The sequence below is a fragment of the Martes martes genome (assembly GCF_963455335.1).
Source record: "Martes martes genome assembly, chromosome: 1".
NCBI classification, from domain to species: domain Eukaryota; kingdom Metazoa; phylum Chordata; class Mammalia; order Carnivora; family Mustelidae; genus Martes; species Martes martes.
The window spans coordinates 213,245,030-213,272,793 of NC_137888.1; the positions used below are offsets into that span (position 1 = coordinate 213,245,030).

Genomic DNA, 27,764 nt, shown 5'->3' on the forward strand with positions numbered 1-27,764 from the left:
ATTGTAGGCGCACTGATTGCAAATATGTAAGACGTGTCTGCAAATAAAGAAAAAGACTTGGAATGCTCAGAATAAAAAGATAGATTGTGTGCCCCCCAGGACACCACGGTCCCCACCAAGTAGTTTGGGATCTGGCCCACTTCCTTCTTTTCCGGTGCCTGCCTGACCTTGGTTGGCATTTGGGTTTCAACCCTATTGTACCGCCTCTTAGATGCAGCTGTCTCTGCACGTTAGCAAGAACCTCAGCGTAAAGGTCTTGATGGTCTGTAATGAATTCGGGATCCACTATCCCCCAACTGTTAGTGCTCAGAGAGCAGCATATGGCAGCGATTCTCCAAGATGGTCCAGGGGCCCCTGGGAGTCCCCAGGACCTTTCAAGGAGACTGCAGGTTTAAAACTGTTTTCATAACAATACAAAGACATTGTTTGCCCTTTTGACTCCCATTCTCTTGTGAGCGGACAGTGACGTTTTATCCGAAGGTTATAACAGCGTCATATAGCAGCAGGTGGACTGCAGAAGCAGGTATGTGACTCTAGCTGTCTTCTCTTAAGGCAGACATTGAAGATATCTGTCAAAATGCAAAATAATGCCAATTTTCTTACTAATTTTTTTGTTTTAAGAATTACTTTTCAGGGGCGCCTGGGTGGCTCAGTAGGTTAAGGCCTCTGCCTTCGGCTCGGGTCGTGATCCCAGGGTCCTGGGATCAAGCCCCGCTTTGGGCTCTCTGCTCCGTGGAGAGCCTGCTTTCTCCTCTCTCTCTGCCTGCCTCTCTGCCTACTTGTTATCTCTGTCTGTCAAATAAATAAATAAAATCTTTAAAAAAAATTACTTTTCATAAAATCTATTGTTTAGTTAAGCTTTTACTATTATTATCCTAAAGAAGTTAACGTTTTGGTATTTTTTTTTTTTTTGCTTTAATTTCTAACCTGGGAAGTATCAACAGCTGTAGCCAACAGTTAAAAAAGCTCGTAGAGAATCTCAATAATTTACAAGCGTGGAAAGCTGTCTTGAGACCAAGCAGTTTGAGAACTGCTGGCATGTGATCGCGCAACCCCATTGTAAAGAGCCTGAGCGGAGCCTGTCGTGAGCTCGGCGCGGGTTTTGGCCCCATCTCTCCAGCCCAGGGCAGTTTTAACTTGGGACTGACGCGCAGGCCCCGAGTGACTGCTCGTGGCACAGTTGGAAATACCTGGATTGCCTGTCCTTGATTTGTGTCTTACCTCTGCCACATACTTGCCCAGGATCTTGGGCAGGATGTCTGACCTCTGTTCCTGCATCTGTAGCCTGGGGATGACGCTGGTCAAGTCTGAGGGTCATCGTTCCCAGAGAATGTTTGTCGGGTAACTGGCCCACTGGCACGTGCGGATGTGCTCTCAGTTACTAGTGGATGTTGCTCTTGGATTAGATGTCTGGATGGAGAAAAACCTCCTTTTGGATTGTGTTTCTCCACCTCAGTGTTAGTGACATGGGGGCTGGCGGGGGCTGACCTGTGCCTTGCAGGGTTTAGCAGCATCCCTGGCCTCTACCCACAAGATACCAGTGGCACCCCTCCCCCCCAGTCATGACAAGGAAAGATGTCTTCAGACATTGCCAAATGTCCCCTCCTGGGCAGAATTGCCTGAATTTAAGAACTCCTGGGTTAAGGGAGTCCATTGACCCCCAAGAGACTACATTCCCTAATCATTTGACCTACTGTGGTCCTAGGATGTTGCACACATTTAAATGTAGAAAGTATGGGGAGGGAGAGAAAAGGTGACTCACAGAAGCTAGGGGTCACCACAGTTTGTACTGTCTGACCCACTGGGAACTTATTTTGGTGTATAATGTGAGTAAGGGATCTAACTCTGTCTTTTTCCAAGTAATTAATGCCGAGTTTCTCACCTGCAGCATCGTTAACATTTGGGGGTGGTTTGGGGACCCTCCTGTGCACTATAGGATGTTGATCAGCGTCTCTGGTCTCCATCCACTAGATGTCATTAGCAGTTCCCCCACATCGTGATAACCAAAAATGTCTCTAGACACTGCATAATGTCCCCAAGGGGCAAAGTCACCCCTGGCGAAGAAGCACTGGGTTATGAGATTAAGTAAAACTGTCCAGGAATAGATGATTTGCCAACTGGAATTTAGGGCTCATCCTCCCAGCCTCCGTTTCCACTGTGGCCTTTTGGCACATACAGAGGCATTGTGGACTTCCTATCCCTGTGATGGAGGAACGGTGTTTTCCATGACCTTCAGCACTGTCTCAGGTTCAACATGAGGACCTTCAGAGAAGCTCTGGATCTAGGCCATTCTATGTCACAGAGACTGAAACCAAAGGCCACATTAAGCAGGGAGAGTCAGCTGGTGCGGTGCACCTGCTTCCAGCAGCTTCCAGCCCATGCTCATCCTTTCTAGTGGATCAGTAGCATTGACTTCATGAGGACTCGTTCTCTTCCGGAAAACTTACCCGTGCAGGGCCCTGTCCTTGGCTGTCACTCTTAAAGAGAAATAGGAATTTGCAGAGACAGTAGTAGTACCTCCGTGCGCATGTTTAGAAGGCAGGCCTTGCTTTGTACAGTAAGTTTAAAGTGCTCTTGCTTTAGTTAAACTCCCCCAGGGTTGCCGCACAGAATCTCGGGAATTTGCTGACCCAGAATGAATGCCTGTGTCACGTTTGTAATAGCAGAGCGGGAGTGGGGCGCACGGTTCTTGAGAGTTTGGCTTTCTCAGGTCGGGAGTGGGGGGAGCAGGCTACTCTTTGCACAGAAGGAAAATGATGTCTTGTAGCATTGATGGTGGTGGCCGCTGGGGGTCTGAGAGTCCAGGGCCTGGATCAGTCATTAGCACCATTGGAGGTCCCCCCCCCCCCCGTTATGGGCTCTTATTGCCAGACAAGTGGGACTTGATTTAGCTGACCACGTCTGCCCCTGAGAGAGCAAGGTGCACTTCCCCCAACCCATTAAGATCCCCTCAGTCTTCGCACGGCTGGGGCTGCAGCAGGCTCGGTCTCCAGAATCTGCCCGAATACCCACTTTGCCCGGCTCCATGGCCTTTGACTAGCCCAGGCTGCCATTTTCACCGCCACTTGTCACCTGGATGACTCCTGAAGGCTGTTCAGTGGTCCCCTCGCATGTGCTGCCTCTGTGAGACCTGTCTTCCCTAGCAGCCCCAGGGAGGTCTTCCCCGGAATTTTTTTTTTTAAAGATTTTATTTATTTATTTGACAGGCAGAGGTCACAAATAGGCAGAGAGGCAGGCGGGGGGTGGGGGAGCAGGCTCCCTGCCAAGCAGAGAGCCCGACACAGGGCTCCATCCCAGGACCCTGAGATCATGACCTGAGCCGAAGGCAGAGGCTTTAACCCATTGAGCCACCCAGGCGCCCCTTCCCCAGAATTTTACATGAAACCTTCCTCACACAAAAGTGGGAAGAATTCCATGAGGACCACTCACTGCTGGTGCGACCCTTTAAAAATACAAACCAGGTCCTATCGTGACTCCTCTGGCTTCCCTTTAAACTGGATAAATCCAGACTCCTCACGGTGGCCCCATCCCCAACCTCTCCTCCTACTTTCCCCTGTGTTAGCCTCTAGGTTCTTTCTGTCCGTAGGACTTTTGTACCTGGGATTTTCTCTACACACTATACTCTGTCTTCACCTGCCTTACCCCGTTATGTCCAAGGTTCAGATGACACCTTAGGGCGGCCATACCCAGCCATGCACCCTGTAGTGCCCTCCTCCCCATGCTCTTTCCCGCCACCCTGCTTTATCTTCCTTATAGCACCTATCTCTGTCTTCCATCCTGTCTCCATTGCCAGACACAGTGCCTGGCACGTGGTAGGTGCTCAGTAAATCGTGCAGCTGCAAGCTGGGCTTACCTGGTTGGCTTTCCATCAGATCAGGCTTGAGGGATTCTGAGCAAATGAGCATGTGAGTTGTCCCAGCATCTGGGCAGCTTTGAGACGGGGCCAGATTTTGAGGCATTTATCAGTGTTGGGGACCTAGGAGTTGGAGACAGTCCTTGAATCCAAGACTGGTGCTTTAAGGCGGCATCAGTGTTCTTGCAGTCTTCTCGGTATAATTATAATAATGATCATAATGCCCAGGTGGAGTTCCTGCTGCGTGCTGGCCACTTCCCAAACACTTTGTCTGCATCATTTCAGTTAAGCCTCCCTAGAAGGATGTAGTAGCACCGTCCCTCTTGGACTGTTGGGGAACAGGAAGGTCTGTTGGGTCGCCTAGGATCCCAGCTGTAAGTGCTTGAGGCCGATTTGAACGGCCACAAAAACCAGAGCCTGCGTGTCATCAGTTTTTTGGTCTGCTGCCTCAGCAGAAGCTCCGTGGTGCTGGGATTTGCTTCCTGTGGGGGGTTTCCGTTGTCTTCCCTGGAGCTTTTCCCCAGGCTTCAGCCCCTCTGATTTCACCTCTTGGCTCTGCCCATGTCGTGCCACCTAGTGGCAAAACAGAAAAGTGCTGCAAAGCTGGTTCTCTGAATTTCTTCCTTTCGGGTGAAATTGCTGACCCTGTAGATTTATTTAACAAGTTCGTGGGGTTTCTCTTGGATTCAAGGCACAAGAGTGCCCAGAGCACAGGTTCTGTCACAGCTGCTTATAGTCTGAGCGAGTGGGGGGTGGGGCAGGGATTTGATGGTTTGACTGCAGGGCCGGTTTGTGTAGAAGTAAAGAAGGCAGAATGGGGCTTGGCCTTCGGTGGGACCTCAGGGAACCTGAGGCACCACCAGCTTGGAAGTCAGACTTAGGCTCCTGGTTCCAGCTCTGCCGCTTACCAGCTTTGTGACTTCAAGCAAAGCACTGTCTGTCCGTCCGAGGCCTCTCCATCTCATTTCATGATTCACAGATAAGAGATGATAAATAACATGTACGTCACAGGAATGTGGTGATGTGAAATGAGACTGGGTGTCCCGAACACGTACCTCCAGGTCTAGTAAAGACCGTTCAGCAAATGTGACTCGCTTATTGCTCCTGATGTTGTCTGAGGTACAGGGACGCAGCAGTTAGAGCATTGAAAAGTGGCTTGGATTTCAGGAGATGAAGGTAATGGCAGGATGAAGAGCATTCCAGAAAGAAGTGCATAAAATAAAAGATACCATCATCTCCAAAACGACCCCCTGTAATCTCCCCGAGACCAGTGTAGAGTTGCCTGGGGAAAAATGTACTCGAGTACCGAAAAAGGAATTAAGGGACCCACCGCCCTCTGCTAGCTGAGCTGGGTGGCCACTGAGCGTTCAGGACACTAAGATCAAGAGAGGCATCACCTAGCAACAGCATGTTTGAGCTCACTTCCTTTCTTTACTAGAGCATGAGTGTGCGAACAGCTGACACATCAGTGACAAATGCACCTTTATGTTGCTGCTCAGAACTGTTTATAATAATTCCCGAGAAAAGAAATGACTTGAAGGGTTGAGATAGTGAGTGTTGTAGGATTAAAGGAGTTGTCACGTCTTAACAGACTGCTAGTTGTGTTGCCAAGATGCGTTCCATATTTTTTTGCACAGATAAGAAGATTAAGACACATCAGCCCAGGATTAAGGCTCATTTTACACAAGTACTTTGCTGACATTTTGGTCAAGAATTCCAAGTGGCTTTCCAGATGGGGGCCGTTTCCTGGCAGGTGTTCGAGACATCATTTAGGAGGGGAATAAACAGAACAGGCCAAGATATTCCAGATTTGCTTCTCTTGTGTGTTTTCGTGGGCCTCCATAGTTTCTTCTGTTTGGTTTAACGGACAGTCCTTGGAGACGAAGGTTGGAGGCAGCCGCTGGGGGTGTCCGGGCTTGTTGCAGGGCCTGCCTGTAGTCCGGTGCACTTGACTGCTTCCACAGCATGGACAGAACGTGTGTGTGTTCAGCCTAGATTCTGCGTTATGTTCTGCAGGGCACTGTGTGGTTAAGCCTTTGAAAGATGGAGACAACGCGTCTGTTTCACCATAGAACGTCCACATCTCCAGATGTGTCTTCGTTCTGTCCTTGACGATCCTAAGGATCCGCTGTTGGCCTGATGGCACCCTTCTCTGAGGCAGAGGGTCACATGACTTGAAAGCTTCAGGCCCACCCCAAAACTCATCGTTCACCCTCTAGTTTCCTTTGTGCTTTCCTGAAACAATAACTGACAGCTGCTTTCTTCCCAATGTTACTTCTCAGAAGAAAAGAACGCCTGTGTCGTAGCTCCAAGGCCCAGCTGGGCAGAAAATAGGGAAGGAAGCAAACCGGAGTCATAAGTTCTCCCTCTGGCCCTTGCACCTGGACGGCAGTGTAGCCCTGGCCCCGCGTCGGTCCAATCACTCAACCTCCGAGTCTCCTGTTTCCTTTCCCTTAAAGTAAGGACATTGGTACGACCTCTCCCCAAAAGTGATTGCCAAGAGTCAGGGAGATGGGTGAACAAAGCGTGGAGTGCCTGCCTGACCCGTAAACACACATGCGCCGCCTGCTGGCCCGCATACGAAACCACCCGCAGTTGGGGGAAAACCCGCTGGGGAATGTCCTTGCTGTCAGTCACACACACAGGCTGGGAGGAGTCTGGAGCTGGGATCCCGAGACCTCTGTTATCCTGGAGGTGGAGAAGCGTTCTCTTCGATCCCAGGGCCCCTTCCGGGGTGCAGACCAGTCCTTTGCTCCCCTTCCCTTGCCTGTAGCGGGCAGCAGACGCTCCACCTCCTGCCCTCACATCTGGGCAGCTGCCATCACCCGCCCTGCCCCCGAGAGGTCCTCCTGCACTGGCTTCCGTGTGAAACATCCTTGCAGTGCCCTTTCCTTTCCCCATGCTTGCTGCCTGGGAGATAGACACACGTGTCCTTTGCGTTTTAGGATTTTGTCTATCAGTCTCAGCACAAAAAAGACACAAAACCCTGAGTCTCAGTCCCTGGCACAGTCACAGGGGTGGTCTAGGAAGCTTAGTGTTTCAATTCTCTCGAGTGTGGGACTGTTTAAAACTCTCGTCCTCCTTCTGAGGTTCTTTATCACTATTTGAAAGGTATTTCATGGGCTCTCCCCCTAACACAGACAGCATACAGCAGATTATAGACGTTTCTTTCAGGTGAGGCCTTTTCGGGCCTTCCCACACCTGTACCCAAGGCATCTGAGGATTTTCTCTGTGTCCCGGGGCCCCGGCTCAGTTCTGCTTTAGGAGAAGGGCCCGCCTCCTCGGAGCCCCCTGCTTCTGCCCAGAGACTTCTCCCTCCCTTCCCTGTAGGGAGAATGGTCTGTGGTCCCTCGGGTCGGGAAGGAGCCTGCATATCAGGGACCCCTGCCTTCTTTGGAGCCATCTTCAGCTCTTTTCCTCAAGAAAGGACCTGCCTGAGTGGTGCTCACCTTCCAGGAGCTTCTCCAGTAGACCTTGCAGGTGTAAATGCAGACTTCGGATCCAGCGGAGGGAGGGGCGCACCTGCTCCTGTGGCTCTGGGCCTGGGTGGTCTGTTTTGTGTCTGTCCTGAGGGTCTGGAGTCAGCCGGTGTGTTCAAGCGCTAGTAAAGCAGCAGGCGCCCGCAGGCGCCACCTTGACCTTCTTGGAGTTCTTCCGGTGCACTTGGCTTTCTGCTGCCTTAGTCTCCCCCATTCCTGCTCACCTGGCTAACTGCTGCCGTCCTTCCGCGGGGATGGCGCTTCCCTCGAGAAGCCTTCCTGGGCCCACTCCTTCTCCACTGCTCTGCACTCTGTGTCCCTTTTACACTTCTCCCGAGTTGCAGCGTTCAGCTAGAGACCGATGGCAGCTCTTGGCAGGCAGGGGGCATGTCTCTCCAGTCACCACCACAGCCAAGAGGCCAGCATGAGGCCTGGCACACAGTGGGCACTAGGGTGTGTCGCGTTGCAGAAAGTCGCAGTTGCCGAATGAGTGTTACGATTGAGTCTATGCACGTAGCAAGCTGTGCGTCTGGGGGAGTGGTTCCCAGGCTCCGCTGCGTGGAGCGGGGTGCCCTGTCAGTCGGGACTGTGTCAGCGGTGCCTTCAGGAGCAGGGCCCGCGTGAGGATGGGTGAGGGGGTGCGTGTGGAGAAATCCCAGACATCTGGCGGAGGTATGAAACAAGAGCTGAATTTTTTTTTTTTTTTTTTTTTTTTTTTTTTTTTGACAGGGAGAAACAGTGAGAGAGGAAACACAAGCAGGGGGAGTGGGAGCGGGAGAAGCAGGCTTCCCGCAGAGCAGGGAGCCTGCCGCAGGGCTCAACTCCAGGACCCCGGGGTTCATGACCTGAGCCACCCCCCTCCCCCTGCCGGTGCCTCAAGAGCCCAGATCTATAGCCTTTCTGCGACTGGGCTTGCCTATCATTGTTATTACCAGGACTGCAGAAACCAGATCCAGGACAGTCCGTGGCCTTAGGGGTTACAATTGGACTGTCCCATTTTGCATCTTTACCTCACAGTTGGGTGGAGGGTGGCAGGGGATAGGAGGGAGAGCAGGCCCTGTGGGCCAGATGTCAGGGGGGCTCACTCCTTTCCGCTTCTGGCGTGTCCCCACCCCTGCTTTTTGCCTGGGGGTTCTGGGGCCTTTCCCACCTGGGGCCTGATCGGCACCTGGGATCACACTGGGGCTCAGGCTGGGTGTGGTCTGGCCTGCGTGAGCCGAACAGGGGCACATGGAGGAGGGTGAGGCAGGGTTTGGAGGTAGCAGCAGCCACTTTGGACTTGGCATGCAGCGCCATGGAGAGCTGGGATGAGGGCAGAGCATCTCCCACATGCCACCCAGAGGTGGGGTCGTAGTTTGAGGCCACTTGCGCTCTGAGTCTCAGCTGACTTCACGCGCCAGTTTTGGCCACAGTCATCCACAGAATACAGTTCTCAGGCCTCATGTCAGGGAAGGGATGAGGAAAGAGGGTTCCCTAATCAAATAACTTTGGAGAACATTTGGTTACACAGATTTCTTTACTGTTGATTTTCTTAACCCTTACTATGTGGGTGTCTTGAGCCAGTGCCCCAGGGAGGGCGGCTTTTTCACAAACTCATTCAAAGAATTGATTTTACAGGAACAAAACACCTGGTTGAGAGAATCTGGATCAAATAGTTGGCATTCGATTAACATTTTAATACTTTAGGTCTTCACAGTGGCTGGGCCTCTAGAAATCTCTGGTGGTAGTTTTCCCTTCGCTTGTGACAGGCTGGGCTGGGCACTCAGGCAAGTCACAGAAGCCTCGTCCACTGCTCTGTTCCCTATTCGTTCCCCAAACCTGGGTTTCAGCTGGCTGAGCGAAGGCTGCTTGTCCGGGTACGTAACCAAAAGCAGTTCAACGGGAGCCGGTTAAGAACACAGGCCAAGGCCGCCGGGGTGAGCGTGGGGCAGGCGTACTCCGAATGGGGTGCGCTCGAGTTGGCCTTTTGTAATGTCAGTGCTGATTGGCAGCTCATGAACTTCAGCCCTCCTGGAGCCCAGTGGGAGTTAAATCTGTGTGACTGGTGCTTTCTGTCTTTGGTGGAGAACTGACAGACTCTCGTTGCTATGGTTTGGTTAGTGGGGTGGTTGGGTTTGTCACGACCGCCAAACCATCTGTCGGTGAGGGTCGCGGTGGGTCCTGACCTCGCCAGTCCTGGCGACATTTCATCAGCTCCGACTTCCTGCTGAACGTCTGTTACGTGTGCGGCTCTGAAGGTACCGCGGTCCACATAACAGAGGCCCCGCTCCTCTGGGGCTCCTGATCCGGGGGTAGATGCTGCCAGCGAGGAGATGGACAAGTCACCCCCCACGAGCTCCAGGCCCCGTGCGCAGACACACCCATCACTTTTCATCAGGTATTTGACCCCGAGGTTTTCTGCCCCCGGCTTCCTGTTCGCCATTTTTCCTGTAGGGCCTTGCACAGAGTCAGGGCTTAGTAAATATTTGTGCGAGGACACGGCAGCTGGTGTTACAGGTGTGAGGTCCTGCAGAGGGGTCTAGTTCAAAGACTTACTGGGCAGCCCTTCATGGAGCACACTGGCTGCTGGCACAGAGCTGTTTTGGATGCCGGATCCCTGGTCCCTCAGCCTCCCTGACAGGTAGCCTCAGTGTGACCCATGGTGGGGTAGAAGCCAAGAGCATGCCCTGGGGGCACAGGGGGTAGCTCAGACTGGGAGCTTCCCGCAGGATACAGCGCCGGGACCTGAATGAGTGTCGGCCCCGGAAGAGAAGATGAGAGTGTGTTCTGGGCAGAAGACCAGACGTATGATGGAAGCACGGGGCGTGCAGGGGGCAGCGGGCCCTTCAGTGCCGCCATAGGGGTCCCGCCAGGGTGGCCTCTTGGAAGGAGCTCCGTCCCTAGTCTGGGGGGCAATGCTGAGATTTAAGTCTGTGTCTCACACCAGTGGTCTGGCTGCTCTGCGAAGAGGGACTGAAGGGAATGAGAGCAGAGGTGGAGAAAGGAAGGCCTTAACTGCAGTAGTGGTGGCTGCAGCCAGGAGTTAGTGAGGGCCTCCGTGTGGGCCTCACCGGGGTTCCAGTTCTCCGGGAAGCTGCTTTCAGAGCTCCGACCCCATGGCCCTCCACCATGGCCCCCATGGCCTCTGTCCACCCCCGGCTGAGCACCGTGCCCGCTTGCCTGCGGTTTTCTTCCGGCAGACGGACCTCTCCCAGCTCCTGCTTGGACCCTGCCCTGTGGCTTTGTCCTACCCCAGAAACCAGAGGCAGCCCAGACCTCTCACGTTCGCCCGAACCTCTGCAGCCCCTTCTGGGTGCCTGTAGGTCAGCCGACACGAGAAAGTTCTTCCCCCACCGTCCACATGGTTCTCCCTCTGTTCTCGTCCCTCCTCGGTAGCCTTCCATCCGTTTCTCCGGTTTATCAATGCCAAGTGCTGTTCTTAGACCACAGGGCAGCCAAGGGAACAAGGCGCTCTCCGATCCCATGGATTCGATGTCATAGTATGGGAGACAGAGCATAAACCCATAACTACTAGTCTATCTGGTGGTGGTACCTCCTGAGAGAGAAAGTGTCTCTGCTTCACTGTGAGGCCAGGCAAGGTTTCTTCTACCGAGTATCGTGTGTGTTGAAGTCTGCAGCGGCTAAGCCTCGCCTCTCAGGCTGGAGGTTGTTAGAGGACAGCAACAGTTAAGACGGGCTTAAGCAAAAATCAGCATTTATTGGCTTACCTGAAAGGTCAGCGGGGGTGGGGTTAGCTTTAAGCTGTGCTGGCCCCAGGGCTCCCAGTGGCGTCCCCAGGATTCCGTTTCCTCCCCCGGGCGTCCCCAGGATTCCGTTTCCTCCCCCGTCTGCAGCTCTGCTTCCCACTGGATTGAGACTGGTCCAAGGTCCCTTTGGTGACGTGACGTGAGACTGCTCACAACCCTGGGGTTGCCTCCTACCAGCCCTGCAGCCCCAGCAGAAACAGCAGCCCCTTCCCCGGTAGCTCCAGTAAAAGTCCCATTCACCGCCAGTGGCCTGGCCTTACTCACATGCCATGGTGTCCCCTGGGGCTGGAGTACCAGGTACTCTCCTCCCCGGACCTAGAGCCAGGGGCGAAGGAGGGGTGTGGTTCCTTGAAGAAATGGGGGACTGGACGGCTGCTGGGCTGGGAGTTCCTTCCCGTGTGCCTTCACTCTGCCACTGGCTGGGAGTCAAACACAGAAGTGAGCTGGAGGCTGGGCTTGTGGGCCGAAGGGCAGTGCCGGGAGCTCTGCGGGCTGCCCTGCGGTGGAAATGAGGTGGACGCGCCTCTGCTGTCCAGAGCGCCTCCCGCATTCCTTTGCTGTCATTCACTGTCTGGCACAGGCACCTTCATTCCCTCCTTCCTTGGGGTTTGTCGGGCAGCACCAGTCCCTGTACGGGGAGAGGGCTGCTTAGGGAATCACGGCAGTGGGGCAGGCGGCATCCGGGCCTTCCCCACGGGTGAAGGTCGTCCTCCTGCACAATCCCCCAGCTGGCGGCAGGGGCAGGTGACAGAGGGTTGCAGGTGCCGCTGCCCCCGGACAGGAGGCCGAAGGGGTTGCCTGACAACAGCAGGTGGCGCCACCCTGGGCTCGTCACGTGACCGAACATTTCAAGGGTTTCTTCCTTCAACAACTGGGCAAGATGGACTCAGGTTTTTTTCAACTCCTTAAAATCTTTTTTTTGGTGGGTGATCTCACTTAGAGATCCAAGTGGAATGTCAGGTGCCTCAACCAGGGTAAGCTCTCCGAAGAGCGTGAGCTGTGTGGCCAGAGGCTGCAGTCCAGTCTGGTTATCCCCAGGCCCCCCGCTGGCCTTGAAATTCAAAAAACCTAAACTAGTGTCCAGCATTTGAAATTGGGGAGATGCCACATAAAGATCTGACCCCTCTGTGCCTCGTTCCTGCAAGGCCGCCACTGGCGGCGCTGGGTGGTGGCAGCGCCCTTGGTGCCCCGCAGGCTGCCGCCCTGCCCACGGCTCTCCCCCCAGCCCCGGGCGGGGCTGTTCTCAGTGCATCTTGAAACCTTTTTCTTGGTGTATAATAGGCACGCAGAAAAGTGCACATACCCTAACAGTAGGTGTCGGGGTTTCACAAATAACATGCCCACACAGCCACTTCAAGAAACCGTTTTCTGAGTGATTCGATGTTCTTCGGAGTTACCAGTTTTATTTTGGGTTTGTTTTTTGTTTTTAACTTATTACAAACAAATGTAGCTTTGTTTACTGTATGACTGTAGTGTTGGGGGGAAAAAAACCAATTTTTCTTTTTGCAGAAAAACCTGCCATTGCTCCGCCCGTCTTTGTGTTTCAGAAGGATAAAGGACAAAAGGTAAGGGGCCGGTATGTTCTCTCTTCACATGATTACTCTGATTTGTTTTATCCCAGAGGGCTCTCCCAGGTTACATGGCCAAGGGGGCCAAGGGCGCTTCTGTCTTTCAAGCCACCACACGGAGCTTTGAAGGGAAAAGGTCCTGTGGCTTCAAGTTACCACGTGAGAGGTTAAGACGGGCGTGTGTGGAAAGGGCTCAGATTTCTTGCTTTTAACAGTGGCAGAAAGATAGTTTCTAATCTCTAATGCTTTGTTTTAGAAAGAGTGTACATTGAGAAAAGGTGGACGGAAGCGGGGAGGGAAGGAGGGAGAGTAATGGTGGTTAAGGGGGAAGCCATCACCTTTAAAGATTTTAGGGAGATATTCTGACCCCCAACCAACTTGGCATAAACGCACTTCGAGGAATTACTGGTTGGCTTGCGTTATGTATTTACCGTCCATCTTTGTTACACATTGCTTCCCCCTCTTGGATTTTAAATGTCTTGGTTGCCCTGACGTTGGGAATACTTTGCCCAATTCGTAGCAGTGAGCTAACAGCTTCTTAAAGTCCTGCTCCGTGTGGCCGTAGCGTTCCGACATCACGTGCGCTGTTTACCTAGAAGTCGTTGACGTTTTGGCAAATCAATGTGGAAGGTCAGGGCTGTGTCCAAAGTTAGTTGGTGTTCTGCGGTCGATGCTTCCCAAGCTTTTAAGAAGGACTCTGTCCAGCAAATGGATGGTCCGTCCCACCCCTGCCCCAGGACAGCAGATACGATGTAATACCCATTACCAGATTTCAGAGCGAGGGGCCAAAGTGCCACGCTGGTTCTGTGTGTTTTGAAATCCGTTTGCATCTTGTTGATTAAGAGCATTGAGAGAATGCTCTGGTGGATCCCCAGTCCCCTGGCAGGGTGGCCAGCTCTGAGGTTGGGGGCTGCTGGGCTGGCGATTTGGGACTCCTAGAAGCTCAGCTGCGGCTCCTAGATCCCATCCCTCAGCCTGAGAGGAGAGGCCAGACTTCTGTGTGGCCCACATTGTCGCGGACTGCATTCAAGTACTGGGCCAGGAAGAGAGCATGTGTGTGTGCAGGGGGGCAGGAGGGAGAAGTGGCTGCCCAACCACCCCCACAGAACGGACCCCCTTTCAGCATACCTTCTGTGTGAGCCAGGGCTGATCTGCTAGGCTTGCTCTCACATTAAACTTTCCCATTGTTCATTCTTTTGCTAAAGAAAGAATCACAGCACCCGAGGAAACGTTCTTCCTGTTCTGTTTCGGTTTTCCAGGTGGTAATTTCAAGACACATCAGACTCTGCGGTCTCCTCTCCCGTGGGCCCTGACCAAGACATATCACTTAATTACATGTATTTTTATCATTTGTCTTTTGGAGCTTCAGTCACTGTGAAGGGGCTGCTGCGTTTCTGCTAGCTTTTAGAAATGCCCGTGTTCAATTTCTGTTTTAGACATGAAAGTTGCTTCTCTCAGGATTTTGTAGAATTTTGAATTTTATTATGATCTTTTGACCCACTTTTAAACGGGTCAGCAAACTAATAAGACCTGCCATCGCCGCCTGTTTTTATAAATAAAGTTTTATTGGCACACAGCCATAGCCACCTGTTCCCCATAGCCGAGGCTGCTATGGGACATACGGCCCACAGAGTCAAAAATAGTTAGTAGCTGACCCTTTCTTTATAGAAAAAGTTTGCCAACCCCAGACTTAAAACAAGCAGTAGGAATTAATAATTCTTTAAACCTGAGACTTTTGGACAACCAGCAGGACAAAACACTAAAATGTAATATTTGGCCGGATTTAAAATATTTTTAAAATTACTTATTTCCATGGTACTGTTTTCACAGCTGAGGTGGTCCTTGTCTGTGGCCTTGTAATTCAGAGGCTGACTTGTATGTGTTGCCTGCGGAAGGTTGGGGCGAAATTGCATCCGAAGAGTAGCTGGGAGACTGCTCGTGGTCATCTTAGAATGTGCAGATGTAGTTCTTATCAAAATACGGACTCAGAGCCAACTCGGAACGGGCTTCTAAAAATAACTGCTCTCCAGCTCTTCGGGGTTCAGCCCTCCGCTCCTGTCGTGCCTCTGGGACAGCACCGCCAGCAGGACACGGGGAACCTCCGCATGTTTACAAAAGAGGAGCCTCCCGAGAACTGTCCCCCCGGGGCGGCTCTCTGAGCTGCTGGGTGGAGAGTGGCCAGGCAGAGACGGAATCTTCCTTTCCTTCTCTGCTGCTTAGGACAGCTCAGAAGTAAGAGAGCGAGCCGCGTTTGTTTCTCCTCGGCTTCCCGTTTCCAGGGAGATGGGCAGGCAGAGCTGCAGGCAGCAGCCGTGGCACTTCGGACAGAAATGGGGGTTTGAGCCACTTTCAGGTCCTGTGTCTCTCGCCGACCTCCAGCCCGTCTGCCCCTCAGCCTGCAGAGGCAGAGCAGGGAGCAGGCTGCACGGGCTGCCGTGGCTCGATGCTCCTTTTCTCTTCAACTTTGTATTTCGAAAATATTCAGGTCCTCAGGGAAGTTGAATGAATGCTACCATGGACACTTGGGTGTCCCTCACCAGGCCTCACCAGTGACTTCTTTGTCATAAGTGCCAGAAGCGCACGACTCCAAGTGGCCCCCGTCTGCTGTTTCTCCCCCAACTCCTCCTGTCGGCGGCTCCCGGGATGAAGACCGCTGCTCTCTGTGGCCCACTGCTCCTGTCACTCCTAAGAAAATGATCGTGAAGTCAGAAATGTCCTTTAGTGTATATAGTCCGTAACTGTGTTGTTCTGTCACCAGAATGTGCCTTACAGCCATGTCTTGAGCCATTTCTTGATCCACAGCGATCAGGAAGTCCCACCGTCAGCGGTGGGACCACCGGCTTCCCTTTCAGCGAGCAGTCTCTACACCAGCCAGCGGGGCTGCCCCTCAGAGCTCGTGGCCCCCCTGCAAAGGAGACACTCCACAGGCCCCACTGTTATTACCGAGTCCTGACTGAGGTAAAAGATTTGAAATCGGAAAAAAAATGAACCTGTTAGCCCAGGTGTTTTGTTTTCGTTTTTGTTGTAGCAAAGCCACATGGCGTTTTCTGTCCTTCCCATCCAAGGCCCAAGTTGCATTTATAGTAGGCTACGGATCGGTGGCAGCGGCTCACCAGTGGTATCGCATGGTCTCAGGACAGGTTGTCAGATCCCCCCGTTGTTCCCTGTTCCTGGTTAGAGAAAACAATGTTTGAACTCCAGTCCTGGTGCCTAAAATCCCGGGCCCAGAGCCCTGCTGTCAGTGCGCCATTTCCCGTCCTTCCTTCCGTGTTCTCACGCTTCCTCAAGAGGGCGCTCTTCGTGAACCACTTGCATTTATGCATTTCTGGTTTTGGTGGCAAAAATGAAACTTTTTTTTCCCCTTAACCGCCTTGCGTGGGGACGGTTTTGGTTGGTTTTTGTTTTTTGGTTTTTTTTTTTTCTTTTTGATGTGAAGAGACTTCGAACCTTAGAAGGTGGTAGTTTCATTGACTGTGACGACTGTTTCTTCCGGATACTTTATCTTCCAGAAGCCTTACTCATCTGAACAGGTGAGGTCTCACGTGCGGGTGTTGTCTGTTTGTGAGAAAGGCAGAAAGCCGTTACAGAAATGCTGTTGAGCAGGAAGTAAGGCTCCCTGAAAGCTCTGTCACAGAATGTCTAGACCTCCTCAAGCCTACTGTTGATGTAAGAAGCCTATCCTGTGTGCACCTGTTTGTTTTTGGGTTTTGTCAGCCATGTGAATTTCAGGATGATGTCAAAGGCAACCAAAATCTTGATGTCTAATTTTAACAAACATGTTGAGGAATTGCAGGTCCTGCTTGGTTCTCTAGAGCTCACTTTTCTCGTCCAGCAAAGTCACTCAGACCCAGATAGAGAGTGCTGGGATGGCGTCTGTGTTTCTTTTTGGTCCTCTAGTTTGGGCTTCATTTCGAGTTCAGCACCACCAGGGCACTTGAACACTTACGCTCGAAAAGCAGGGGTTAAAAAGAGAAAATCCCATGTGGTTCCAATTAGAGATAAGCCCTTTACCATAGAGCTCTGGGTTTAATTTTTCTCTTATCAGGTGTTGGTGCGTGGACCAACCTTCATGTCCTGAGTAGGTCCTTGAGAAGAATGGCCTTTGTGCATGTGGATCTCCCCTGGATAGGAAAAATTGATTTTGGTGATTTTTTAGGTGTGTGGATGAGTTAATATTTTGTTTCTTTCGCCTTCCTCAGAATGTTTGAAAGTTCTCTTAAATCCTCTTTACAGAGTTCCTTTCATCCATCAGGCTCACCTTTAAGAACTAGCCCCCAAGCCCCGTCTAAAGAGGTCTTAGTCACTTCACACTCCGAAGAAACACGGCGAGGTCTGTGGAAAGACAGGGCAGCCATGTAATTCACAAAGCAGGAGAAATGGCTCCGTGTTGCGGACGGTGCCGAGCAGATCTGGGGACCGGAGCCTCTCTGTTCCAGGACACAGGCTTCTTAACCCATTCCTCAAGAAAAGAGTCGGCCACAGGGCTCTGGGTCCACGGGAGCCCCTCCAGAGTCCCAGGAACCACCTGGAAGGATACTAGGGATGTTGGACTTCCAAGGACAAAGACTTCCAGAACCAGCTTTCTCTTGCCCTGGCTGTTTTCTAAATACACCCTTGCCGAGGTGTTCGGGGTGAACGTGGGAGAATCCTAGGCCAAGGGGCTCCTTTCTCCAGCTGAACTCCCCGGGTGTCTGCCAGCTGGCTTGGTCACCGCACATTGGCACTCACTGAGGCGAGAAAGGGTTGCCGTGATCTCAGGTTTAAGCAGAACAAATTGAAAGCTGCGGGAAACGCTCTAGCAGAATGCAGAAGCGTGTGGGCCCTCTGCGCCCCGTTTTGTAGCTGTGTGCTATTCCAGGCCTGCCTTCCCCACCTTAGTGGACAGAAATGGTGCTGAGGCTGACTTTCCCCATCAGTATTCTTGCCAAGATGGGTCCTTAACCCCTAGGGACAATCAGACATGATCTCCCCTGTCCCCCTCTGACAGAGCCTCTGCCCCCATTTTGGTCACCACGAGTGTTGTTCCTCACGCACAGCCCATAAGCACCGTAGCTCCCTGCTGCCTGCTTTTCAGAAGGGGGCCCAGGCCTCCCACAAAGTTAAACCGCAGCCAAGTCCACGTTCATTTTCCGTTCTTTCATTCTGGAGGGCCAGTTTTGTGGAGCAAAACAACAGCACGTGCCAGCTTTCTTGGCTCGTCCTCCCAGGCAGGAGCTGCTGAAGTCTGAGCGTCTCCAGCCCTTTGATCCCTGCCCACCCCCATCCCATGTTACGGCCTGTATTTACATTGAAGGAAAATTGTCTTTTTTGCTCCCAGTCCTCTGCAGAGCAAAAAGACTTGTCGGATTCGGGAGAGGAGCCTCGGGGGGAGGCTGAGGCCCCCCACCATGGCACGGGTCACCCCGAGTCAGCTGGTGAGCATGCCCTAGAGCCTCCTGCCCCCGCTAGCGCTTCCGCCAGCACTCCTGAAGCCCAGCTTCTTCCTTTCCCGCGAGAACTGGCAGGGGTAAGTCCGCCTCCACCCAGCACTCCACAGCCTGGGGGTCCCAACCCAGATCATCCCCTTTCCCTTCGGGTTCCTCAGATCCAGACCCTAAACCACGAGCAGCTGATGATAACTGAAAAGGTGGTCACGATCTCTGCAGCTCCCTTTAATTCTTGCTGCCAGAAAGTCAGGACAGATGGAGTCCCCTTTTACACGGAGACTTTCTGAATGGGGGCGTATGTATACCCATAGCAAGAAGCTAATCCTGTTTCCTGAAAGAGACATGAGGGGTCAAAAGAGGGATTGAATAATGGGGTAGAACCTTCCAAACCAAATTCGACCCCCTCTCTGTCCTTCCATGGTTCTTTGTCCTCTCCCTGAATTTGGGCATTCAGGTTCAGGGTCTTAGAAACACCAGAAGCCCCGACTTCCTTGATCTAGAGGAAAAGGAGGTGTCTAAGGCAGACTGCTTTGCAAGACCAATTGTGTTTGGACTGTGGTTAGGCTGTGAACTGCTTGTCTTCAATCAAAGCAGGAAGAAGAAAGGACTCTTCCTTTGAATCCAGAGGGAATCCCTTGAGCCCTTTATCTTTGTATTGAGAAGGCTTTTGAAGATTATAGGTGGAGAAGATTGTGAACTCTCGAGAACAAGGAATGTCTTGAGTGTTTGGAGGTTGATAAAATGGGAAAGGTAAACATCATCCTACATTCAGGATTGAAAGCCATGTGGGTGCCTGAGCTCCCCCGTTCTCGTGGCAGGGAAAAGTGGCTCCCAGGCAAGCAAACAAGGGGCCCCGCTGTGCACACCAAGCACTGGGCAGCCTTCCAGAGTGTCACAATCCCAGACATCAGTGATCCCCTGTGTTCTTAAGGAAATCATTAAAATTCAGTAACAGCCCCCAAACCCTGGGACACCCAGGAAGAAGTGAAGGTGAGGTCGGAGGCCAATTTTAACGTTTTGGAGCAGAGTCAGTGTGTGGTGGGAAAAGAAGGAACCGTCTCTACCACGTGCCAGGTAGGAGTGAGGGGGCAGTCCCTCGTGGCACACAAGTGGGTTTGGGCCCAGTAAAGATTCCAGCCAGGAGGAACTCACACCAAAGTGTCGTAGGGGAGCAGCCCTCATGAGAGCACTAGACTGACAGAGCGAGAATGAGGAGGTGATCACTTTTTCGGTTTGGGGCCAGGCAGCCCCGGGAACCTCCTCCTGAGTCGGTATTATGAGTTATTGTGTCTTCAGCCTTTGCAAGCACAGGAAATCATGTTCTCGGTTCCCTGAAAACAGATGACCTTCAGGTGGATCTGCCCAAGAGGCTTGGGGCATTTTGCGGCTGCCTGGTTTGAACCGCATGCTCAGAGAGCAGCCTCGGACCGAAGGGGCTAAGGGCTTTCAGTTGCGAGTGGCAAACGGGTAGGTCACAGAGGTCGAGGCCCAGCAGCTGCTTCTCCAGAGGCACCTAGGGGGGGTCTCACCTTCTGCTTGTGGCTAGGCCAGATGTGGATTTCTGAGGCCTAACCAGTGGGGCTTGACTTCTCAGTTCCTGTGGACTTTGGGTCAGAGGCTCTAATCCCAAGAAATTCAAACCATCCCCAGCCCTGCCCTGCAGGGTCAAGTGTTAACAGTAGGGAACCTCGGGGTGGGTTGTGGGTCACCGTAGGAGGAAGTCAGGACTGGGGGGAGCGGTTGATGAATGTACCAGCATAGCGGCGAAGGCCATGCGCACAACATGCACACTGTAGGAATCCCCAGTCCCGACAGTGCCACCGTCACATCATTTGGTGACAGCTCTGAGCCAACCAGGGCTCGCTGCCTTGGGCTTTCAGCACAGAAGACTCTAGCTTGTTGCCACTGACTCCCGTTAACCGGCGTTCTTTAGGGATTGGGTGTGTTCAAGGCAAAGTAAGTGTTTTTTAGGTCAATTAGGGCATAACTCAAGGCCAATGGAACCCGATCCCGGCTTCCTCTCGGGCTGCCTCGTTTCTTTGGTGAGCTCGGACTGGTCGCTTTTGCAGCCACACAGATTGGGATCTCGCCCCGTACCACACTGGAGTGCAGGAGACCGCCCACCCTCACCCAGCCAGTCGTGCCCATCACGTTCACTCTGGTCTTTATTGCATGATCCCTGGAGGGAATGTAAAGCTGCAAGTTCTTTGTAATAAATCGTGGCCCGCTGAGTGGGTGCTTACAGGGGGCGCGCTCATCTTTCAGTCTCCCCAGACGCTGGCCGTCGAAGACTCAGTACCGGGAACAAGCCTCTATATATCAGACCTCCTGGCTCTCAGAAGACAGCTTGGAGAAGACCAGACCACATCCAGATTAAGCTCTCTGATCCAGAGAAAGCAGGCAGCTCTTAGTGCTTACTCCGAGCCTGGCTTAAGTCCCCTGGACTGAAGCTCAGAGCCTAAGCCCTATGGAGCCTGAAATGTGTTTATTAGACCCACCAGGAAGCTTAGACAGGTTCTGGCACCAGACCCCTGGCTGGACAGCTTCCCTCATCTTCCAGCTTCGGCCCGGGATTCGACCCTCATTCTGCTCCCACCCGACATTCAGAGCTTTGGAGGCCACAGCTCTTTTTCTTTCCCGGTGTCTGCCTTTTGGGTCAGAACTTCTGAGCTGGTCATCTGGGTGGCAGAGTAAACAGCGCGGAGTGGCCAGTGGTCCATTTGAAGACAGGGTCGAGTCAGCAGGCCACTCCCGTGGTTGATTTTTCGTCCCGGGCATCCATTTTCCTGCAGCCACAGACAGTGGGGCTTTATAACGGCTCAGTCCGTACCGAGATCACGGAGGCCCAGGCAGACCACGTGGGGGTCTGGCCTGGTCTTGTTTTCTGGTCTTGTCGGGGAAGTCAGGAAGGCCCCACGTGCTATTCCTTCCCGCGTACTGTCCCTGTGTGTGTCCGCTGTGTGTCCCTGTGTGTCAGCTTCTGAGACACAGCGTCCAGCTCCATTCCTCCCCCTGGACTGGCCTGGCACCTTTGTCCTCCTTGAGGCCACACCAGGCAGCCTCATGCGGGCCATGTTCTTTCAGGGTTTGGGAGGGAGGGGCGGAATCCTTGATAAATGGTAGCGATCGTCAATTTTCAGTTTCATCCTTTACGAAGAACTGAAGCTGCCCACATCGGCAGTTCCAGGCCCCCATTCTGGGTTAGACGTTACCATCTGTTTTGTACTGGGCAAGGATGTGCACACCTCACAGAGTGAGCCGCTGCCCCGCGGTTCCCGTGGCTCTGAGAGCGGGCTGCCACTCCTGCCGTTCTCCCCCCCCCACCCCCGCAGCTGCCATCGTGGGGCTTTGCATCTTCTATAAGCCCACTTCGCTCGCTCATGCTTCCTGGCACCCGGGAAGTGCACGGACGGACTCTCCTTGGGCTGCTTTCTTTGCTGCCGCTTTATGTAAAAGTTGGTTTGGAACATGTTCGTCATGGTGTCCCAAACGGGCACTGAACGCAGTGTCGCCTAGGTATCGTCCCAAAGCCCTAACCTTCACAGAGGTGGATTCTCGTGTGGGAGGAGGCAGAGGCGGAAATGGGACTTTGACACCTGCTTCTGCGCTGGCTCCTCCGCAGAGAGGAATCCCGGAAGCCTGCTCTCAGAGTCCTCTTCACATGAGTGGCCGTGGCTTTGGATGCAGACTTCCAGGCTCTGAGGGTTGCACCTACAGGGCGCACCCTGTGTGTATCCCAGGCATTGTTCTCAGCTGACCCCGGAGTGGCTTTCTCCCTCGCTTGGGGTGAAGGGTGGCCCCCGACCGCCAGGCTGCTGGGTTTGCACAGTGTGTGTGTGGAGCCGGCGTTGGCCTCGTTTGGGGCCGGGGTGGCGTAAAGGGGAGTTGTTTCACCCCGGACCTTTCCCTGTTGGGGGAGAAGACAGCACGAGACACCAAGACAGCAAGCTCAGACCTTCAGTGCAGTTGGGGGGATAGGAGGTGCAGACATCAGGCTTCTCCTCCTCCAGCCACTGTTGAGGATTTCTGGAAGAGTCGGTGTATCCAAAGGCAAGCAGAAATGACTTCTCGTACGTTCTGTCTCCTTGCTTCCTTGTGCTAGCTCCTATTGAGGAAAGTTGCTGGCATCAGTTTCCTCACTGCTTCTGAGTTAGCTAGTTCAGACCACACAGGAGATTCCAGCAGCTTCTGGAAGGTTCTCCCTGGTGGTGTAATTTCCTGTGTTGTCCTCCCCTGGCCTTGGCCTATTAGCCTTTCCGGGACCAAGAGGCCAGTCACATGCCTCTTAGAAGAGATTTAGAGTGTGGGTTTGAGGGTCTCCTGGATCTGAATCTTGTCTGGCCAGCCACTTTCCTTCTCCAGGTCACTGAAGGAGTTATGGCCAACTCGGGCTCCATTTGTGCAGTGAATACATGCCGATCGTCTTTGTGCACAGCCTCCTGGGGGTTGTGCGCCTGAGCTGTGAGCAGAGCAGCCAGACGGACACAGTAGATCATTTCCAGCTGGTACACAAAACAGGCTAGAGAGGCCTGAGGGAGGCTGGGCAGTGAGGTGGAGAGGAGCAGCTTTCACTCGCCGGGTGGTAGGGCAGCGAGTGAGCACGGGTTCACCCTGGGGAAGGCTGGGAAGGGCCTTGGTGAGGCTGGAAGTGCACTCCCGGCCTTGGGGGTGGCACACAAAGAAGGGACGTGGAGGCAGGAGCAATGCTGCCGTGTTCGGAAGACAGGAGGGAGACAGGCTGCAGCGGGGACAGATAGCAGGGGACCCGGAGGCCTCAGCTCCTGGTCTGGGCCCACTTCTGGGGAGGGGCCCCTAGCACTCATCAAGTTCTAAAGGAAACTCAAGTTCCTGGGAGGTTTGGGGTGTCGTTGGCATAGATAAGAAAGTTACGGGTCCGTAAGAGCTCCAAAGTACACAGAGCTAAAACGGACAGAACTGAAGGGAGAAGAGACGATTCGGTCATAACCTTGGAGAGCTCAGCACCGTACTTCGGTAGTCAGTAGAGCACCGGGACAGAAGGTGGAGAAGAGAGAGGGCCTGGACAGCACTCTAAACCCAGCTGGCCTAGTGAGCCATCTGCCCTGGGGAACGCCAAGGGCACTGTGCTGCAGAGCACCCGGGACATCCTGAGGTCAGCAGACCATTCGCTAGACCACAGAGCAAGTTTTGATAAACTTAAACTGACTGAAATCATGCCAGGTCTTTTCCAACCACAGTGGAATGAAATCAGAAATCTGTAGATTTCTGAAGTCCACACACATGGAAATGAGCCCTGCTAGCCAGCGGGGCAAAGCAAAGGTAGGTGCGGAGGTCTCTTGGGGTTGCGGTGGGGGAGGAGTACCCTTTTTTGCAGCTGAGGAAACAGGAAGCTAGAGTCTGGCGAGCTTTCAGGGCCGCTGTTCTGTGTGTAACACGGGGACCCGTGCCTTAGCGGCATCTCTGAGGCCCACAGAGGGCTGCGATTTGGGTCCCTTCGCTGAACAAATTCCAGGTGAGCTCCTGCTGTGGGCTGAGGGCCAGTGCCCTCCCGGAGCTCGAGCTGCTGGGGACCCTGGCTCAGGTGACACTCATCAGAGTGAGAGGTGCAGGGGAGTGCAGGGGTCAGGGCTGGTGGGGGTTCTCATGTGAGAAGCCAGGGAAGAGCGAGCAGAGTGAAAAGAAGTCAGCTGATGAGGGAGTGGTGTCCACAGGGCCATTTCAGGATCCCAGAGGTCGCCGTCAAAGTGACAGATCCCACGGGATCCGAGAGGCTGTCACTTGTGGGACTGGTGCAGCCGGGATCTTGCTGAATGACAGGAGAGAGGCCAGTAGCCATGGGACCGGGGCTGGGAGTGGGCCCAGCCACTGTGAAGGAATGGGAAGGGGGTGCCCCCCAAGGAAGGGGACGGTCCCGAGAGAAAAGGCCTGCTGTGCCTGTGGCTTGGCTCTGTGTTATCAGATGCCACCCCAGGCCTGGACCCAGGGAAAGGAAAGCGCGGCCAGAGTATGGGTCTCGGCAGCACCGCCGCTTAGTCCTGGGCTCGGGACCCTCTTAATACCCACCTGGGTCGCCCACCCTGACCCCTCATCTGGGTCCCTGGGGACATGGCTCCACATCCTGTCTTCCCAAGGGCATAACATCAGTGGAAATGAGCTTGCTGGAGAGCCCCACCCCCCACTGGTCCACGTGTCCGCCTTGGCTGGGTGTCGGGTCAGATGGAAGGCTGTCTCACCTGCTTATCTCTCTGGCCCGTCCATCTCCCTGCAGCGGAGGTGCTGGCACCCCCGTTTCCCAAGGAAGGTAACAGAAGCCTGGGCGAGCGAAATGATTTGCCCGAGGTGTACCTTCAGGTGTCAGAGCTGGGAGAAAGTAAGCTCTTCGGGCCTGGCAGAGGGCTCGAGCACCTTCGCACTCTGCTCTCATGGTCCCGCCGCCGGTCAGTGCCCAGCTGGGGCATGGCGGTACCTTCACAGTCACAGTCGCCCCGAGGAGTGTTGGCCCCCTGTTGTGTTAGGAGGGCTTTGTTTCCCAGGCGCTCTGATGGACGGCCGCCTCGCAGCCTTCTGATCCCCCCTTGCAGGCGTGGGGACAGCAGGCTCCCCTGCACGGAGGCTTGCATTTCCGACTCAAACCCAAGTTGTTGGCCCACTTTGGAGGAGAGTTCAGGTTGGGATCCTTTTCTCTCCCCGTCTCTAAGGTCGGGGTCCACAGACTCCGGGCCTCTGTGTGCAAACTAAGACGGTGGCATATGCATGTGGCCCTTCACGGAGACAGTGCCGCCAGGGCTCTCGCCGTGCCCACAGCCCGTTACTGACAGGGCAGTCGCTGCATTTCCACCCCACCCTGCAGCTCACAGAGCACTTTCCCAGGCGTGCCTCTAACCCCTAACAGCTCGTCGAGGCAGGTGGTCCTCCTTTGGCTAAACTTGACCCCTAGGGACTTCTCTGAAAATAAGAAAATTGGCTCCTCTGCTTGTGCTGACACAAGTGGCCCAGGAGGAGTGGGGTTCACCCCTCGACGTCTGCCTCTGGCTGCTTAGTTGTGAAAAGTTGCAAGTCTCTGAGGGATTAGATATGCTCTAGGGGTGGGAGCGGGGCTCATCTCAAGGCTTCTCGATGGCTCGTTGTTCACACTCTAAAGCTAAAGGTTGTTAAGGAGGATACTCTTCGGCCGCCTTCTGTCTTAGCTTGTGATTGCTCGGTAGGTCGTGTGGTGTGCCGAGTTGTTACGTTGGACGATTGCATTCTGAACCCTTTGCAGCAGACTTGGGTCCGCGGCGTCAGAATCCTCTGTCGCTCTGGAAGTAATGGTCCACCTTGGGGCGGGTTCTGCAGTGTGGGCCGGGCCGGGCCGGGCCAGGGAAGGGGAACTGCTGCGATCCGGTGTTAGGCCACCATTTTACACAGTCCTGCTGCCCTCCGGAGTGGAGCCGGTCGCTTGCCAGCTCTTGGCAGAATGAATTTCAGCCAGATGATGTTTCGCTGTGCTTGAGTCGGGGGGTGGCACGCCGTTAGCTGTGACCTGTGCAGAGAGAGAGAAACTAGTCTTCGTGCGGTAAACACGTTCTCAGCCTTTAGGAGGACTCCTGGGCCCATGGCCTGGTAAAGCAGACACAGAGGGCTCCTGGGAGGGGTTTTGAGCATTAGGGTGAAAGTCTGTCCGCGTCCTGGGTGCCTGAGCTCAGGGAGTTGGCCCTGAGCGCTGCGTTTCAGGATCCGTTCATGACAGAACTCAAGCTGCCGGGTGCTGGGCAGCCCGGCCCTCGCTCACCGCCCTGCCGTGTGCTCTCATTTCAGAGGCCAGCTGGAGGCTCCAGCCCCGAAGGTGGAGAAGGTGAGGAAATCTCTAAACCATCTCGTTCTCTTTGGTTGTAAAAGTGGAAGCAGCCTGATTTTTCTCCTCCTCGTCCTCCTCCTTTTCCGTAGATTCCGACCGAGAAGATGGAAATTACTGCCCTCCCGTCAAGCGAGAAAGAACGTCCTCTTTAACCCAGTTCCCGCCCTCGCAGTCAGGTAACCGTGGCAGAGCGGTGCCGGTCCCCCTGCCATGCCTCACGCTCGCGCCGGTCTCGTGCCCACATCCAGTTAGAATCGACCTGAGACTCGGTCTCTGTCAGGAATGAAGCTGGAGGTGCCGCCCTCTGGAACCAGTGACGCTCGACAGAGGGTCGTGAGGTCGTGGACTAAAAGAAGATGCTCCAAGAAAGGGTCCCTCTGAAATAGAGGAAAAGGACTATCCGTCCCGTTGGGGGCTTTGGGCATTAATTACTTGTCATCCTTCCCAGGTTTGTGGCCGTGTGTCTAGACTAAAGGTGTAGGAAGTGGGAAGTAAGTAGACTGTCCTCCCGACCCTCCAGCCATGGGCCCAGAGCTTGGCCGCCTGGTTGAGAAGCGCAGACACATACACAGTACATATCGAGCCAAGTGGCCCCAGAACTCTCTTTGGTGATGGGGTGCTGTGAGCTCCCAGAGGAGGAGGGCTTGGTGGAACCTTGAAGGGTGGGCCACAGGCCACGACCCTGTGGAGGTGACTGGACCCCAAGGGCGTGGAGGCTCTGGGTGGAGGCCAGCAGACCAGCCCAGGGACTTGTTACAAAGACCGGTGCAGCAAAGAGGCAGTTTCCCAGGGTTAAGAGAGATGCTGGGGTATTTGGTGGGAGGTTCTGTGAGCCCCAGGGACAGCCTTGCAGATTCAAGGGTGAACACTGCCTCAGGGCTTGCCCCCTCTCCTCCCCATCTTGACTTGGTCCCCCCCGCATCGTCCGTCTTCTCAGTCTTGGCTCTCTAGTGCAGAGACACTTAGAGACACACACGTACTCAGCGAGGATCCCCAGTTACCCAACTTGGCATTCCTTCTTGGGAGGTTCATGTGAAGCATTTTACACTTGTGAACCTAAAGGATAACACTTTAAGGGGAAGAGATGCCCTGGCAGGCGGCTGCTGCCTGACGTAACAGGAAGGCACCGCGGAGAGGTCCTTTCAAAGCGGATCCTTCAGCACCTGGATTTCACTCCTTTTTCCCTTAACACTCACTGTGGACGCTGCGGCGCCCTGTCTCCTGACTGCTGGAGGCCCTCCTGCAGGGCTCTGCTGTCCTTTGCTAAGCAGGCTCCTTGAGGACTGTCCTGATGGCTCCTCGATGGACAGTCCGCAGCTTCTGGAGACCTCCTTTTCTCCCTTGTTGCATGGGCATTCCTGTGAGACAAGGGAGCTTCTGCTCCCTGATCGCTCGTATTCCTTCCCAGTCACTGTACCCTGCTGAGCCACATCCTGTGGCAGAAGGTGCAGCGGAGAAGAGGAATGGTGATTTGTGCTATGGCCAGAGGCTGCAGGGACAGAGGACGGCCAAGCCTCTCCCTTCTGCTCCAGCGCACGGGCGTAGGGAACAGTCAGCTCTTAGTCCCTGGGGGTGGGGACAGGAGCCAGTATCTTGGAAGGCGTGGTCTGTGTCCTGCTTTCTGATTCTGCTTAACTGTGTTCTGTCTGCCCAGTTAGTTCTTCAGCTCCGAGGCCCGTTGCATTATTGCCTGGCCCGCACCCAGGGAAGCAGTGGATAAGTGTAAAGTAAGGTCCCAGACAGGTGAGGGGCAGGAGCACAGCCAACCAGCGAGCCTTCAGCAGGTGACAAGGAGCAGGGCCTGAGGCTTGGTACATCCGGTTCATTCTGCTTCCTTCCTGGCTGCTCCCACTGGGGCCTATAGTGCCAAGGAAAG

The 27,764-nt window shown here is 53.9% G+C and overlaps 1 protein-coding gene across 18 annotated transcripts in view; it reads left to right on the forward strand.

Annotated features, from left to right (window-relative positions):
• The window catches only part of RANBP3 (RAN binding protein 3), a 53,249-nt gene that overhangs the window by 6,508 nt on the left and 18,977 nt on the right, over positions 1 to 27,764 (forward strand). For 7 of the 18 annotated variants that reach the window (XM_080820010.1, XM_080820020.1, XM_080820023.1 and 4 more), the window contains exons 2-5: positions 12,588 to 12,643; positions 17,964 to 18,152; positions 25,849 to 25,885; positions 25,978 to 26,064. In XM_080820010.1, the coding sequence (XP_080676136.1) occupies positions 12,588 to 12,643; positions 17,964 to 18,152; positions 25,849 to 25,885; positions 25,978 to 26,064 (369 nt within the window). Of the gene's footprint in view, positions 1 to 9,612; positions 9,710 to 12,587; positions 12,644 to 17,963; positions 18,153 to 25,848; positions 25,886 to 25,977; positions 26,065 to 27,764 lie in introns of those variants that run through there. The other 11 variants (XM_080820027.1, XM_080820015.1, XM_080820018.1 and 8 more) reach the window with 2 other exon arrangements.